This window comes from Leuresthes tenuis, unplaced genomic scaffold, assembly GCF_036924035.1.
Source record: "Leuresthes tenuis unplaced genomic scaffold, fLeuTen1.0.hap1 SCAF_14, whole genome shotgun sequence".
Classification (NCBI taxonomy): Eukaryota; Metazoa; Chordata; class Actinopteri; order Atheriniformes; family Atherinopsidae; genus Leuresthes; species Leuresthes tenuis.
Genome location: NW_027325368.1, coordinates 8,060,540 through 8,075,670, shown reverse-complemented (window position 1 = coordinate 8,075,670; position 15,131 = coordinate 8,060,540). Strand labels below are relative to the sequence as shown.

Below are 15,131 nucleotides of genomic sequence, written 5' to 3'. Positions count from 1 at the left end.
TCTGACACTTCTTGAGAAGTGGTTACCTGGATGGGACACAAGTAAGACTAATTAAACAAACTTTAGACATAATCTACATGACCGAAGACAAGGCAAACACAATGATCATGTGGTTAAGGTGCATGCATGCTTTCCAGTATATTTTAACTGTGCTACCACATGAAGGCAAACTATCCCCAAAAGAATTTCTTTACATAATCAGACTTTTTAAAAGATAGTAGCCCTGTGACAGTGGTCCTTCTTGCATGACAGACTGGAAATCACGAGTAAGGTGGCACATGTATGACCGCGATGAAAGAGGATTTGACTTCTGAGAAGACGCAATCTTCTTATTTATGTTCTCTCTGTCTGTCCCCCCTGACCCACTGTAATCCTGTGGCTGTAATCCACAGACACATCTGAGTCGAGATCAGTGTCGGCGAACACTAACTCAAGAGTAACAAAAGAGCGAACAGTTTTATCATTAACCGCAGCAAACCTTCATCATGGATACCAAACACGAAACAGAGGAGGAGGTCTTGTAAATACACATTCATATTTATTACCATTTAATTTTTACACAAGACTATAGATTGTTAGACTTTTTGACATAGACTTTTCATTTAAAACATTCATATTTTTATTTGCACAATCCCTTTTTCTTGTCAAAAGAAAAAGTTGTTCATATCCAATAGTAACAAAGACTGGTAGGTACAATAATTCACTTAAAAACTCTTCTTATTTTAGTCGATGCAAATCATTTGTGACAACAGACACAACAGCTCAAGAGTTCCCTTCACGATGTTCACAAGAGTTTTGTTTTTCCCCACAACCGAGCTGAGCGACCACGAATAACTAGAGCTTGTATGTACATGCACTAAAGTGCTAGTGTTCAAAAGGCATGCAAATATTTGACTGATATTCGTACAACCGCCTTCCAAATATGCATAAGTTTCCTCGGGATGTTGTCATCCATCTTCTACCCGACGACAGATCCAAATATTCATCCAAACGAAGAAATAAATTAGGCCGTTGGCATCAGAAATGACATCATGTGTCTCCACTTCAGACCCGATGAAGTGGAAGTTTTTTTTGTTTGTTTGTTTGTTGATTAGCTTGTGTAGTTGTTCCACTTCTTGCACCTAAACAGAAAAGTTTGGAAAAGGTTGGCAAAAGAAAAAAAAGTATGTAATGCTACAGGGAAGAATGAAGAAGTGTGTAAGAAAGAAAAATGTAAACTTCAAACAAATGCAACAGTTGCCTGACAGTTTTCACCTGAAAAAAAGCTCAAAATAGTGGCTTCTTATACATGTGTATGTATTAAATACATATATATACACACACATCTGGGGTGATGATTAACTCAAGTGTACAGGCACCTCTCATGGAAATATTTCTTTATGTCTTGATGTCAGTGAATTTTCAGTACATTCCAGGTTCACCCAAAAAGAAGTTCTGGTTCCTCGATGGTCAGCTGGTGCTACTTGGTGGATCCTCAGCCCCACTTCAGGCTCCACCTCCTGGGAGTCTCTACTTCTGGGGGAATTCTGAGGTACTGGGTCTTTTCAGGCTGAGGTGGAGGAGGGAAAGAGGAGGTAGAGGACAGCCTCACGCCGGTTCCTCGCCCTCCAGGATGGGCTTTCGGTGTCCCAGCGGTGGGAAGGTGAACCTCCTCTTCATGCCCTCGCTCCACTTTGGGGAGGAGGAGGGGGAGCGGGCGGCCCAGCGAGAGGGGGGTCGCCGGTTGGCCGGGCGTGCTGGTCTCAGGAAGCAGGAGTCCAGGGGCGGAGCCACCGGAGAGCGAGGCAGGTCCTGCCAACGACAAGGAGCTGTCAGAGAGGGAGGTCTGCAGCTGCTCGCCGCCAAAGAAAACAGGAAGTGAACAGATTCATACATGAATGAAAGAAAGTGAGAGAAGAGTGAGCAGGGGCCAGATGTATAAATGATGTGCCCAAAATGTCAGAGAGGGATAATGTCTATTTACACTCCTGAATTTTTTATCAGACACTGTTTTTGGCATCTTTCACCAACATTTGTTTGCTGATTTACTAAAGAATTGTTTTGCACCTGTCTGTTTCTTTCACTGTGATGTGTTCAAGCAGTTTAAAGTCTGGAGTCCCTCTGCAGTGACCGATTTCAGCCTTCTCCACAGAATTTAAATCGGGTTCAGGACGAAAACTCGCTGTTGGCCGATTTAAAAGTCCACCTTTTTGTTTAAGCCGTTCTTTTGTGTTGTTCAACTAAAAAAACTCCACACCTCAAACCTAACCTAACAAACCTAACTAGAGTTTGTTAACTCTAGGTAACACAAATCTCTCTAAAATGTTACATTTCATCCTTCCTCTCATACATTTAGTGCATCCCATACCAACAGCAATAAAGCTGTTGTCCATAGCATGATGGAACCTCTGTCATGTTTTACTATAGATACCCCCCCATGGGATTAATTTCATCACCTATAAGCAAACTTCCTGTCTTTCAAGTGTGCCATTTTTCTAAATGGTATTTTTTGTGATTAGTATGTGTAAATGCACACATATACAGTTATTTATGTCCTCTTTTATATTTCAAGTGCTCTCTCAAGCCAGCCTCGATTCTCTTGTAATCTTAGGAATTTTATATATTTTACTTGCAAAAATATAATTTCTGATGTTCTTGGACAACTTTCTTGTCTTCACATGTGTGGAGTAGAAACAATCAGCTTGTTTTATGCAATAAGAATAAATCTGGTAATTTCGAGTCAACGCTGAAAGTTAAGCAAATGTGAGTGTTGTTTTTAGTGTAAAGTCCCAAAAAGACGACATAACTTTGTCCAGTGTCTTTTCATCTTTTCATGCCTGCATTCCGACTTCACAACATATTTTCTATTTCTAAACAACACAGAACATATAAGAAAATTCTTATTCTATGCAATTGGTAAATTTGTATTTGATTCTGAAGTTATTTTAACAAACATTTTTTTCCTGCACTTTAATTCAAAGAGTCTTCTGCTCACTTATGTGTTATTTTCTTATAATAGTTTTTCTTTGTACAAACATACTTTTAAATTTATCTAAGGGCAGTTTTTTTATATCTGGCATTTCACCTGCCACACAATAACAATGATTAGACTTAAAATATAATACTTTCTGTGTTGGACTCTGCAGCACTGAGTCAACCTGAAGACAGTCTCTACTGCTGTGTTAGCATTAGAGTTGAATGTACAGGGAAGCATTACATTTCCTGGCAACAGACCTTTTAACTCCTTATTAGGAGCTTATGAAAACTGCATAAAATGTAATAAAGCAGAATGTGGTTGAGTAAAAACTGACAGATTCTCAGTTGGTTGCCTGCTGACATATTTCTGCTACAGATAAGTGATATCTCCTAAATTAAACCTGCCATCTGCTCAAGCCTGCCAGAAAATAGAAAAATCTCTGATGATAATGACATTTTCATATGAAGGCACAAAGACTCAAATGCAGCGAGAACAACATTATGTATGTAAGGATTTTCCTTAGTAAAAACTCATATTTGTTAATGAATTGATGTAAGCTAACACTGTGATTATTGCTACTGGTGTGTTTATAGTAGGTGTAATATTTGTGATGACTGAGCCCAGCGAGGCGTTACCATCGAGCTGCTGAGGTCGTTAAACAACAGAAACACATGACCAACGTCTAATCCAGGTAAGATCACTTAGAGATATGGTCATCTTATATTTTCCACAAATTTCTATAAAAATTCTGGGTTCTGCCATAGTTTTTTATGATTATTTAATTTATAAAGGATAAAAAACAGTCCTAAAAATTGACAAGTGTTAAAAGGAATAATCGCTTTTTGTCTTTCTGGAGTTAAAAAACTGCAAGTGTCAGGTAAAGGGCACGAACGTCCTGTTTGCTGTCCAAACATGGCTCGTGGTCCACTTCACCATGATTGACACCATCTATACAGAATTAAACAGCTTCGGGAGCTTAAGAATAAACTGTTATGCGTATAAAGATTGGCCAAAGAGTGTTATACATCTGACCCCTTCATGAAAAAAAGCAAAGAAAAAGAAAGAAAAGAGGGTGAGGAGAAAAGTAGAATCCCCCTCAGAATGTTGTGACTGACTGAATGATCACACCACTGGCCCGACTTATAAAAGGCTCATCTCCAGGTGTTCCATTTCAGCTGCAGGATGGGGGCCATTGGTAAGGCAAAGCAACGGTCTAGTTCTGCTAAAAATACACAGAAGTCAACCTGCAGTGGCGTGAGACGGGAGAAGTAGAGGACAAATAACTCTGACAGAAGGACAACCTGCAGGAAGTCCCGACTGACCGGTAAAAAAAACAAAGTTACATGGATGAAGGGGACGGTCAACTTCACCACAATAAGTCAGCTGTTATTGAATGCAGCTGATTGTATACATTGGAAATACAGGCAACTTGTTCAACTGGTTGCTTGTGGGTTGCTACAAGAGTTTATATGAGGCGCTAATATATCTGGTCATATAACACCACAGGTCATGCACCAGTACTGTGTACAGGAAGTCAGCATAAAGGAGCAGCTATGAAAGAAAGCAAAGTGAACAACCTCCATGTGCTTTGGTCTTAAAGGAAAAATCCACTTTCAAACACTATGACACCATTTTACAAGAAAACAATCTTAGAATAAGCCTGATATAAGAATTACTAAAAGATGATCTTTAGATGGTTAAATATTAACTGTTTCTCTTCGTACTGCTCTATTCCTCCATGAAAAGAGTTTCTAAAACCTTATAGCACAGACTAGGCATAATGTTTTGTCTAAAAGCTTGTCTTAGTCTGTAAAGCTGGAGATGTTTTGCCTTTGCACTCTTTTATCACCCTTTATTAAAGCATGGCACGAGCTTCTATCATTAGCGTGGGGACCACATGAATCTGAGAGCGGCACGGTGTACTTGAGGAATACAATGTGTAGAAATCCTGTGCTCAGTGATGTCATCCAATTCATTCTGAACAGGACAAACATGTAGATTTATGGTCTTGATTTACACTGATGATAGCTTATAGCTTAATGTGTTTGTCCTGTCCACAGATTTTTTACCTGACCATGCCAGCCAATAACAGCCATTCAACTCAACTGGTATGATACGATCATAAGTTTGAGCAGAAGAAAGCAGTTAAGGCACAACTCTGAGTGATACACCACACATTTTGTAGCACTGAGTGCTTATAGGCCAATTAAATAAGTTTCAGAGGCAATTAGGTTTGCACCATAAACTGCAAATAAGAACTGGATGTAGCAGCGGTGACATCAGACATCTCTGTGAGTTGCCATGAACGATGAAACCTCGAGTTTGGCATTGGCTGTTCTCCTCTTGGTCTTTTTGGAACCAGAAGTGACCGTGTTTGGACAACAAAGTGGAGCTGGAGAGTTATACTTGAAATATGATTGGACAAAAATATGGATATTTGACCTAGTATCTCGTTAAATCACCAACAGAACACTGTTCAGATATGGATCTAGATGGTGACCCACAAGGATTGCTGGAGGGTTAGGGTTTTTCTTTTTTTTTTACAGGAATCTATTGAAGCCAGAGATGTTTTGAAGCTATGCACCAAGCAGCCATCAGTGATTTTACACTTTAACAAGCTTCCTTGTTAGCTTGGGAAGTTTGGGACTGATTTGCATTTGTCTGATGATGCCAGGTTACACTGTAATTTTTCTAAAGTTACAGAGCAACACATTCAGTGAGGAGGCCACCTGGCACAGCAGTGACTAAAATCAATGAAGCATTCGCTGTGCTTCATTTGTGGTGAATCAAGTTTAGTCACGATGTATCAGAGAAGTACTGATACTATCAGGGCCACTGGCTTTCAGTACATTAACATGACACTAGAAAAAATGAATTATTGTGTTACTTTGGTCAAAACTGGACTTTTAAAGGGCATGTTAATATGTAAGTCAAACCAAAAATGGTACGAAATGGAAGCTCTCAAAGCTGGACAAACGAGATGATGCAGTTGGGAGTTAAATCCGTCTGCATTCATACACTAAACTAAACTCAAACTGGCCATGGTGTCCAGTACACACAATGATAAAAAGCCTGCAACAACAAAGAATAACCACAAGAGAAAGCATGCATCTTTTTGTAAAAACAGTAAAGTGTAACTGTATATTGATACAGTCAAATTCAAAAGAATGCAGCCAACATTTACTAATTTTTCAGCTAAACACCACAGAAATTGTGACTGAAAATCAGCCCATTCAGACCACGTCTCACTTTGCGGTAACTTCTAGCATTTTCTGACTGTCGCTCTGCTTTAATAATATCCTAATTTTATAACCTCAGCATCATCTGACAAAAGATTAGAAGACGGTTGATGAAAATATAAAGATATGAGTACCTACTTTTTCACAATGGAGGATAAAAAAAAACACAATTTTGTGATGGTTTTTAGCTTTTTTTTGGAAAATAGTTTGAGTCTAAGGAAACACAGAAACATCTAAGTTGAAAAACTAAATAAAATTACATGAACAGATTTCTTCTTGAAAGGAAACATTGCCAAAACTAGCTGACTTGGCAGGATAAAAACATTGTATACATTTAAAAAATGTCTGAAGCCCTTTCTCATTTTTTAAAAAATTTGCACATATAGGGCCAAATAAATAGTTTTTTCTTTATTTTTCTTTAGGTTTTGTTCCAGTTTGCACACCCCATACCCTGTTAATTACAGCTATGCATAACCCACAACAAGGATAAACTGTATTATGTGTGTCTGATGATGGATTTTTCCTTTAAGCATGCAAAATGTACCAGAACATTCAATCAATTTCCACCATGAATCACAAATAACGAAAAGAGGTGAGAGTGCACAGGAAATAATGAGTGTTAGAGGTCATCTTCATCTGTTAATCTCAGGAGGAGTTGTTAGTGTGAGAGCAAGGTGAGGGCAAACTGTAAGAGGAAGAAAGAAAACACTCTATGGACAAATAACTAAATATAAATATATAAATAACAGGAAAACATCACAGCTCATCCAGCTGCACACATGGTGACATAAAGACCTGGTGGAAACACAGTGTTAGAATAATCAGCTCAAACAGATAACAATCATCTGGTGATTGTGTAAGAGGCCAATTGTTTTGTGTCATGTTCACTGATTAGCATTTTGACACAAATATTAAAATGCAACCCAACCAGTAATCAAGACACAATCTGGTGAGTCACATGAGCTGGCAGGACCATACGAATGGTTTGCATGATTTTCCTTAAACAACAGTCACTGTCACACTACAATTGAGCACAGAGAGCAGGAACTGGCTGAAAATATCATACTTAATAGTAATTGTTTCAAGCAAACAACATCAATCAATAATAACTTTAAAGGATTTTGTCTAGATACTAATGTTTGTCTTTCAGAAGAACAAATATTTTGAAATGATGGGATGCCACAATATTCGTCCAAATTTCAAATGTCCAAATGTGCATTTCTTGCAGTTTCTTAACTAGCTTCACAATAAATCATTAGTATATTTATTTACTTTTCCATTGTTGTGGAACATAAATGTACAAAATCATTCACATCAAGACCACGATAATTTGTTTGTCAATTTCTGTGTTGCTTAAAAGCCTTAAAAAATATATTTTTCTCTCTACAGTGGATTTAAATTGGTTTCCAGAGTCAAGTCAATGCATAAGAAAAAAAAATGTGTCCACAGCAATTTTGCTGCAACCAATCTGGTGTTAACTATTTGTATTTTTCTATACTAGGAATTCACAGGGGCTAACGTCGATGTCAGCTAGTAGCAACGTTTGCTAGCTACTTAGCAGTCATCTAAAAATACACGTTTTAAAGTGCCCTGTGAGATAATAGTTTATAAATCCCCTATCGTTCAACATCAAGTGTAAAATGAGGTGTAGGGAATATGATAGGGTAGTCATGAAGCAACTGGTTTACAAAAACAACTCGGGGTGAAAAAACAGCCAACATGGAGGTAGCATAAACTTCCTAAAATGGCCCAACTTCAAAAACAACTTTATAGCAGAAAAGAAAAAAATAAACTCAAAAATTGGTTTTGGCCTTTTAAACTAATTCTCCCCAACATGACAGTTAAATGGGAGATTAAAATCTGTAGTTAACTCACTCCTATTGACGTGACGACACTATGAGACCACAGCAGATCTTACGCAGTATTCTAAAGGTCTTGTGCTGCGTTTTAAAAACCTGCCTCCCTGGTGTGCGTTGTTTCTTTTCAAATAAATTGTGACTAAGAATCCTAATAATACCTAATTTTATTCCTCAGTCGTAGATCGAAAAGTCAAAATGTACTTTGACTAATGTGGCGTTAATCAGATCCATCCTTCAAACATCATATTTGGTTCCAAAAACCCAAGATGGCAACAGCCAAAAGACAAACACAAAGCATTAGAATGGTAGTCTGCAGAGTGATAGGTGACATCATAGTTGCTTTGTCCATCTTTTTATGTAAAATATGTTTATTTGTAGTGGACATGGCTTTTTTTGGTAATTTGCTTTATTGAGTTTTCTAAATTTAGAGGGAAACCACTAAATTAGAGTCATCCCAAGTTCCAGCTCTCTGATGCAGTTTCACACTGTGTTGGCAGAAAGTTCAATAATCTATACATGTATGGCACATTATTAAAAAGCTAGTAGTAGATGAGATTGATGGTTAATCAGCACCAACATGCAAAACCACTAGTATGGTCCTTTAGAAAAAAAAACATATGATAAGTTCAAAATATTGAGCATGCACTTATTTACAAGAAGGAACAGATGTATGGCTGTCGAACAAATTTTGACACCACGCCGATGGCTTTACACACTGTCACTCTGCTGACCTGTGAAGCATGCATTAATGAAGAGGGGGCATGAGGAGCAGGTCTGCAGGGCGTGAGGTGAAAGGTCCATGTGGTTGGTGAACCCACCGCCAAAGGTCATAGAGGAAGAGGAGGAGGAGGAAGAGGAACTTACATCACGGAGACAAGCAGAGTTAGAGTCCCCAAGGAGTTGTTAGTATGACACTGTGGTTCTGGATCAGAGCACAGCGGACAGGAAGGAGGAAGGAGAGATAAAGCCCAGGGGGGAGGAGAAGGGGGGAGAGGAGGAGGAAAGATATAGAGCGGGAGATGTTAATCGGTAAAATCGAGCAAAGCGAAAGAGGAGATACATGATAAGTTTGGCATATCGAGGGCAGAAATAGGTGGCTGCTTTCGTCCTGCAGACCACACAGAAAGCAGCTAACACACATTCACTTTAGACCTGGAAAACACACACGAGGAGGCTAACCTTCATGTAGAGACGCACTGAGTGTTGGAGCATCGGGTCTAACAATCAGTATGAAAGGCAACAAGTACACTCGAACAGGGCTGGGTGATATTTGTGTGATGAAGTACCTTTATCCGTCAGGTATTCAAATACCATTCAAATCTTTAATTTCTCTCTTTTTTAAATTTCAACGAGAAAACTGATACTACAGCTGAGACTAGCTCACTTCTTCCTAACTGATCATTCCCACGAAAGTCTTTACACAACACGACTTTTTCACATGTGCACTTCAAATTTATACAAGATGATTTTATGTTAGGGAGCTTTACTTACATCATTTTATTTGTTAGGTCTAATATTTAATAAAACATAAAATAATATCTATCTACCTATAGACATAGAACAAATACAGATACAGGCCTTAACCCCTGTGGCCTTAATTCTACACGCTAAATAAATAATTAGGAGATTTTCAGTTCTCTTTGATTAAATTTGCTGCATAGTTACTGCATCACAAACACAGAGTTTGATCCATCCACACATTCGCCCCCTGAACCAAACATTTTAATTTTTATTACTCAGCTGTCTTTCTGTTCTGCACGTCAGAAAACAACAGCTGCAATTTGGATGTAAGTGAGCATATTAATCTGTATGTGTGGGATTGTGTTGCTTACTGTAAATACACATGATTTTCAATATAATTTTGTCTGAGGGCATTGCTTTGACAAAGCATGACCTATTTTTACGAGGTATTAGTGCAACAATAGAGAAGTAGCAGATGCAGTCGCTTCACATTCAAACATGACCAGAAATTTTGTTCAGTGTCTGCCATTTATTGTCCACATGTCAGCTGAATGGGTGGGGAAAATTACTACTTTTATTTTTTTCTTCCTCACTTCAAAAACTGGCATCATTTCAAATTCTGGTTGAAGGTCTGATTGGAGTGCAACAATATTAATTATGTAACGTTGTTACTGCAAGCCTACGCCACAGTAAGATCCTTAATTTCACTCCTCCACTCATCATGCACATAAATTAGATTTAAGCCCGGCTTCAGTGATAGTTGGAGCACAGATGTAAGAGCCAAACTGTAAGGAAGAGGGAAGTACAGAGAAAGAAGAAACCGTAGATGCTCTAAGTTACAGCAGTGGAAGGAAGCTCAGTATTGCTGAGGAGGGTTAAATATCTTAACATTACCATCGCATCAGTCAGTGCTTTCGATCTGAGAAAGAAAAGCATGAACATTTTAGTGCATGTTATAAACTTTATAGCTTTACTATGAACAAACACAGACGACTTAAAGTTTGTCTTCAATAATTTTTTTTAGAGAAATCCGAGGCAATGCCATAAATATGACCGTGTCATAAAACATGGGCCCCAGATCAAATGAATGATGAAGCGGTGAATCCAGTGGGTCTGTATATTTACCTCCATACATCCAGACTGTCCTCTGTCTGAGTCGGCCTGCCTGCTGTTGTCTCTGGTGTGGGTGCTCTGTCCTGCTGTCTGCAGCCTCCTCTCCTCTCTAAAGTTCTGCTCCTGCAGCTTCTTATTGAGGATGCGGGCTGCGTTTTCAGCCAGTGTGTAACCTGGAGGGGCCGAAAGGTCCTGTCGTATGCTCACTACCTCTGGGTTTTTGTCCCCCTGAGTCTCCACTATCAGCTGCACGGGGCTGGGCGAGCGCCCTCGGGCAGTCCGCAGGCACTCCTGCATGTTCCTGGGGTCAGTGGCGAGAGGCCCGTGAGCAGGGCTGGGCTCTGTGGTGGACGGTGGCGTGGGGCGAGAGCGACTTGGGGACTTGTTGAACTTCTGCAGGGAGTCGTATACCACTGGTGTGTGGTCGATGATGTTGAAGAGGCTGGAGAGTCCGTCGTTGATGGTAGTGTGGACGGGGCTGTCACGAGTGGTGGTGGAGCGGGCCCACGCTGACTCGTTGTTGCCCTTCTGAGGTGTGGTGGGGGTTGGAGCACGGCTGTTATTGGGGAGTTCGGTCTTATTGGATGTGGACAGTTTGCGCTGAAGCTTAGGAGAGCCGAACTTCGGTGAGCAGCAGGGTCGCTCAAACTTGCTCTGAATCACAGGAGAGTACTGAACCTTCCTCATACTGCGTGATGGAGATGAGATTGGTGTGCCACCACCTTTTGGCGTGAGGCAGCGGTGGGGGCTGCTGGTTAGGTTCCGCAGCAGGTCTGTCTGCAGACCCACACTGATGGTCTGGGTGGTTTGAGTGCCTCGCGTGGTGAATCCGTTGGTCTGGCAGGCGATGTCGCGGACAACAGGCCCTGGCGGGGAGCGGATGGCGTTCCTTACAGAGATGGCCACCTCCTTCATATCATCACTCATGTTTCTGGAGAGCTGAAGCTCAAGAGAAGATGCAAAGCCCACTGTGGGGCAGATAGGAGACTGACTAGGAGAAGTCCTAAGCGCCCCACCCTCCAGGAGACAGGGCCACCTTGCACCACTGAACACCTCATCTGGGCCACTGGCTCCCACCCCAGCCTCTCCTCCAGCCCTGGCTTTGGTCCCCTTAGAATACAAGAAGTCCGGGTCTTCGGCAGGAGGACACTCAGCTTCCCCAGTTCTGGTGGGACTGTGGAGGATGTGAACCCCATAGTGCTCCACTCCTAACCCTGTTGTCCCTGCCTCGTTGCCCCTGAGCGGGGACTTGTGGCAGTGCTCAGGGCTGCTTAGGGTGCTGGTGGTCAGGGTGGCGCTGGTGGTGAGGAACCAGGTGGCTGGCTGGAACGGAGCAGAAGTGGGCTCCCCTTCTCGGACCTCAGTGGGTTTGTCTGTCCACACTTCCCGAACCAAATGCGGGCCAGAGGTGGATGATGGGAAATCCCAGCCCTTATTGTTGAACTCCTCGATGTATTTGAGGTCATCTGGAGAAAGAGGTGGGGTGACGTCGTCTTGGTCGCAATCATCATGGCGCGTCTTGTCAGGAAGGAACGGCGAGCTGTCCATTAACCGCTGGAAGTCGCTCATGGAGCACACAGACTTCGCTCTGGACGCACAACGAAAACATACAAATCATTACAGTCATCTGGGACCAAACATCACAAAAAACAGATTGTAGTCTCATTTATATTCCCACAGTGGAGTTTTCTTTGCTTTTCAGTGTTTCAAACCTGTCTGAATTATTCATCAGCATAGTGATCTGCATCTCTTTCCTGCCGTAAAAATAAACTTAAAAGAAAATCACAAGGGAGAAACTCCCTGCCACTTCAAGTAACGGTTAATAGAACCAACAGCCCATCTCCCCAGAGACAAACGTGTATGTACGAGCAAAAAATCTAAAGTAAATGCAGCAAGAACCTGAACAATCTACAGCAAGTCAGACCAGTTCTCTTTGACAAATTTAATGTTAACATCTACAAAAAAAATTTGTTTCTTGAGTTGTTACCTGAGCAGACTCCCACCCTCCCTCATCTCTTCTTCTTCATGGTAATCGGGAACAGCTTCTCTCTCTGAAATCTCATTTAGGGCCTGAAACACAGCAGACACAACAGTTAGAACCTGAAGGTGATTCAGTGAACAATGATGAAGTGTAATCTATTTTAGGTCAGCCTAACAGAAAAAAAGTCATTCACAGAAGAAAAATCTGAGCATTCATCTTATTTTAGATAATAGGTGGATACAGAGACTGAATTACACGTATGAGATCCTCCTGAGACATCAATTCTTTCTGGTAAGGCAGGTTCAATAAAGTATAAAGAATTAAGAAATTGACTGAGTTCAACATAGTTAAACATATTGAAAAGGTCTGTATCAAACGAGTTATGTTTAATTAAAATAGAGATTTAGATTAATTTTCATAAAGAAGTGTCTTCTATTCGAGGACCGAAACATTTTTATCTTGTTGAGCTGTTTGATCTAAGGTTGCAATAAACAAAATTTGTGTAAATCATTAAATTAATTGTTAAATCAACCTGTTATTATCTTTATTGTCCCATTCATTAGTTTGCTTTGAAGTGTCACAGAGGAGCTATGTTAGCAGCTCTGATGCCTTAAGTAGACACAGAAGCACTCTGAGCTGAACGAATCATCAGAGGACTAACACAATGACAATGCTAAAACTTAGTTTAGTATAATGCTTACCGTGCTCACCACCACACAGTAAAATTAACCCGATCGGAAAGTCTGTGTTGCAGGAGTTCAGTCATAACCCAAAGAAAGTTTACTGATACTAGATGAGCTCACATAAGCTGACCGAGATCAGCTAGATCATCTACAGCAATATTTACATGTAATATGTATTTCTGTGTTTATGCATTTGGCTTTTATCCAAAGCGACTCACAGATGAGGATATAACAATGCAGCTAATCAAAGCTCACAATAAGCTACATAGAAGGTAAACCACTAGTCAGGCTCTGTCAGAGGTGACAGCGTAGAAATAGATCAGTGCAGGCATAGAGGGAAGTACAGGGTAAGTGCGAGAGAAAGAGATGCTCTCTGAAGAGTTTGGTCTTCAAGAGTTTCTTAAAGATAGACCTGTTCTGGGAGCACTCGGTACGTCATTCCACCATCGTGGAACGACACATGAAAAGAGTCTGGATTGTCTTGAGTGTGGTGGAGGCTCTGCTATACGACAATCCTTTGATGACCGGAGTGACCGAGTTGTGACATAAGCCTTATTCTTTTATAGAGTAAAAAAACTGTGCTTGGTTATAGTTAGAAAGTGATCACAGTTAAGGCTAGAATGCTTCTTTTTTCTTTTTTTTACAGTGCAACCGTCACCCCGCTGGGTCCCATCTGGACACTTCACATGCAGTTGTTCTCATCACCTACAGAGGTCTCATATCCTTTAAATGTCATTTTTGGTCATCAGTCCAACACCTATGGTCTACAAGCATGGGTTGTAAAAAGATTACTCTTTTGTTATTTATTTAAAAATATATATATATCTATGTTAGAGAAATATAATATATGAAAAATAACGTTCTCACAGGGGTTAATCATGTGCAATCATGTAATAAAGTATTATTCATTAGGAAGTATTGTGTGGGACTTCTCACAAAGCTGACTTGACTGATGGGCGTTACCTCCTTCATGCAGGGGAACCTCTTCTCACTGTCCAGTCTGGAGGGTGGAGGGACCTCAAGTCCACTGAGGGGGTCCAGAGACAGCGCATCAAGGAACAGGTTCTCTGTTGGGCCTTTCAACCTCATCAAGGCCCCCTGCTCCTCCAGCATGGCCTCAGAGTCCGAGTGGGAGCGAGTGGGGAGCACCGGCACAGGAGTGGATGTACAGGGGGATCGGGGGGCACGAGGAGACCGCGGGGCGTTGCATGGACTGTCCTGAGGTGAGAAGACCCCTCTGTGTGCGTAGCTGCCATCTTTGATGTCAGCTCCCTCGCCTCTTCTGGAGTTTATCTCTCTCTGCATCTGTATGACGAATGAAACATAAAGATGATAAATCTCAGAGAAAGATGTTTATTTGTCTGAACACCCCCAGCTTATTTTCTGCTTTTCTCCCCATACTGTTAGAGTTATGATGGTTAAGTTGATAATTCATAAACTTAGAGTTCCAGCCTCATTAATTTAATATAGAATAATTTATCAACGTATGTATTATTGAGTTACGGTCTTCATAGTGCTCTTGGGTAGTCTTTATAAGAGCCACCGTAGCTGATTTTTAGGTGTAACATTTTCCATGATTTTCACTCGCAGCCCTCCTTTCGTAGAACATTTGAAAAAGAGATTTTCAATTAGTCTTCCCCTTCTGGCTGTGTGTGTAACTTAAAAAAACAATGTTGATGGACATTTGTGAGGTAAACAAATCCATGTTTGTTGTCCCTGTAGATCACGTCTGATTCTATCTTTCTTTTAAACTCCAAATTTATACAAAGTTATACGTATATGTTATACATAGCTTTATATAATTTTCTTAAACCCTTCCTGTTTTTCCACCACAATGGT

At 40.7% G+C, this 15,131-nt stretch overlaps 1 protein-coding gene across 5 annotated transcripts in view; it reads right to left on the bottom strand.

Annotated features, from left to right (window-relative positions):
* Positions 1 to 531: 531 nt before the first annotated feature.
* Positions 532 to 15,131, bottom strand: part of LOC140268284 (microtubule cross-linking factor 1) — a 77,033-nt gene continuing 62,433 nt past the window's right edge. For 3 of the 5 annotated variants that reach the window (XM_072363052.1, XM_072363053.1, XM_072363054.1), the window contains 4 exons: positions 14,256 to 14,597; positions 12,616 to 12,698; positions 10,641 to 12,216; positions 532 to 1,791 (listed from right to left, as the gene is read on the bottom strand). In XM_072363052.1, coding sequence (XP_072219153.1) covers positions 1,588 to 1,791; positions 10,641 to 12,216; positions 12,616 to 12,698; positions 14,256 to 14,597 — 2,205 coding nt within the window. In that variant the 3' untranslated portion in view covers positions 532 to 1,587. Of the gene's footprint in view, positions 1,792 to 8,918; positions 8,977 to 10,409; positions 10,435 to 10,640; positions 12,217 to 12,615; positions 12,699 to 14,255; positions 14,598 to 15,131 lie in introns of all 5 variants that reach the window. The other 2 variants (XM_072363055.1, XM_072363056.1) reach the window with 2 other exon arrangements.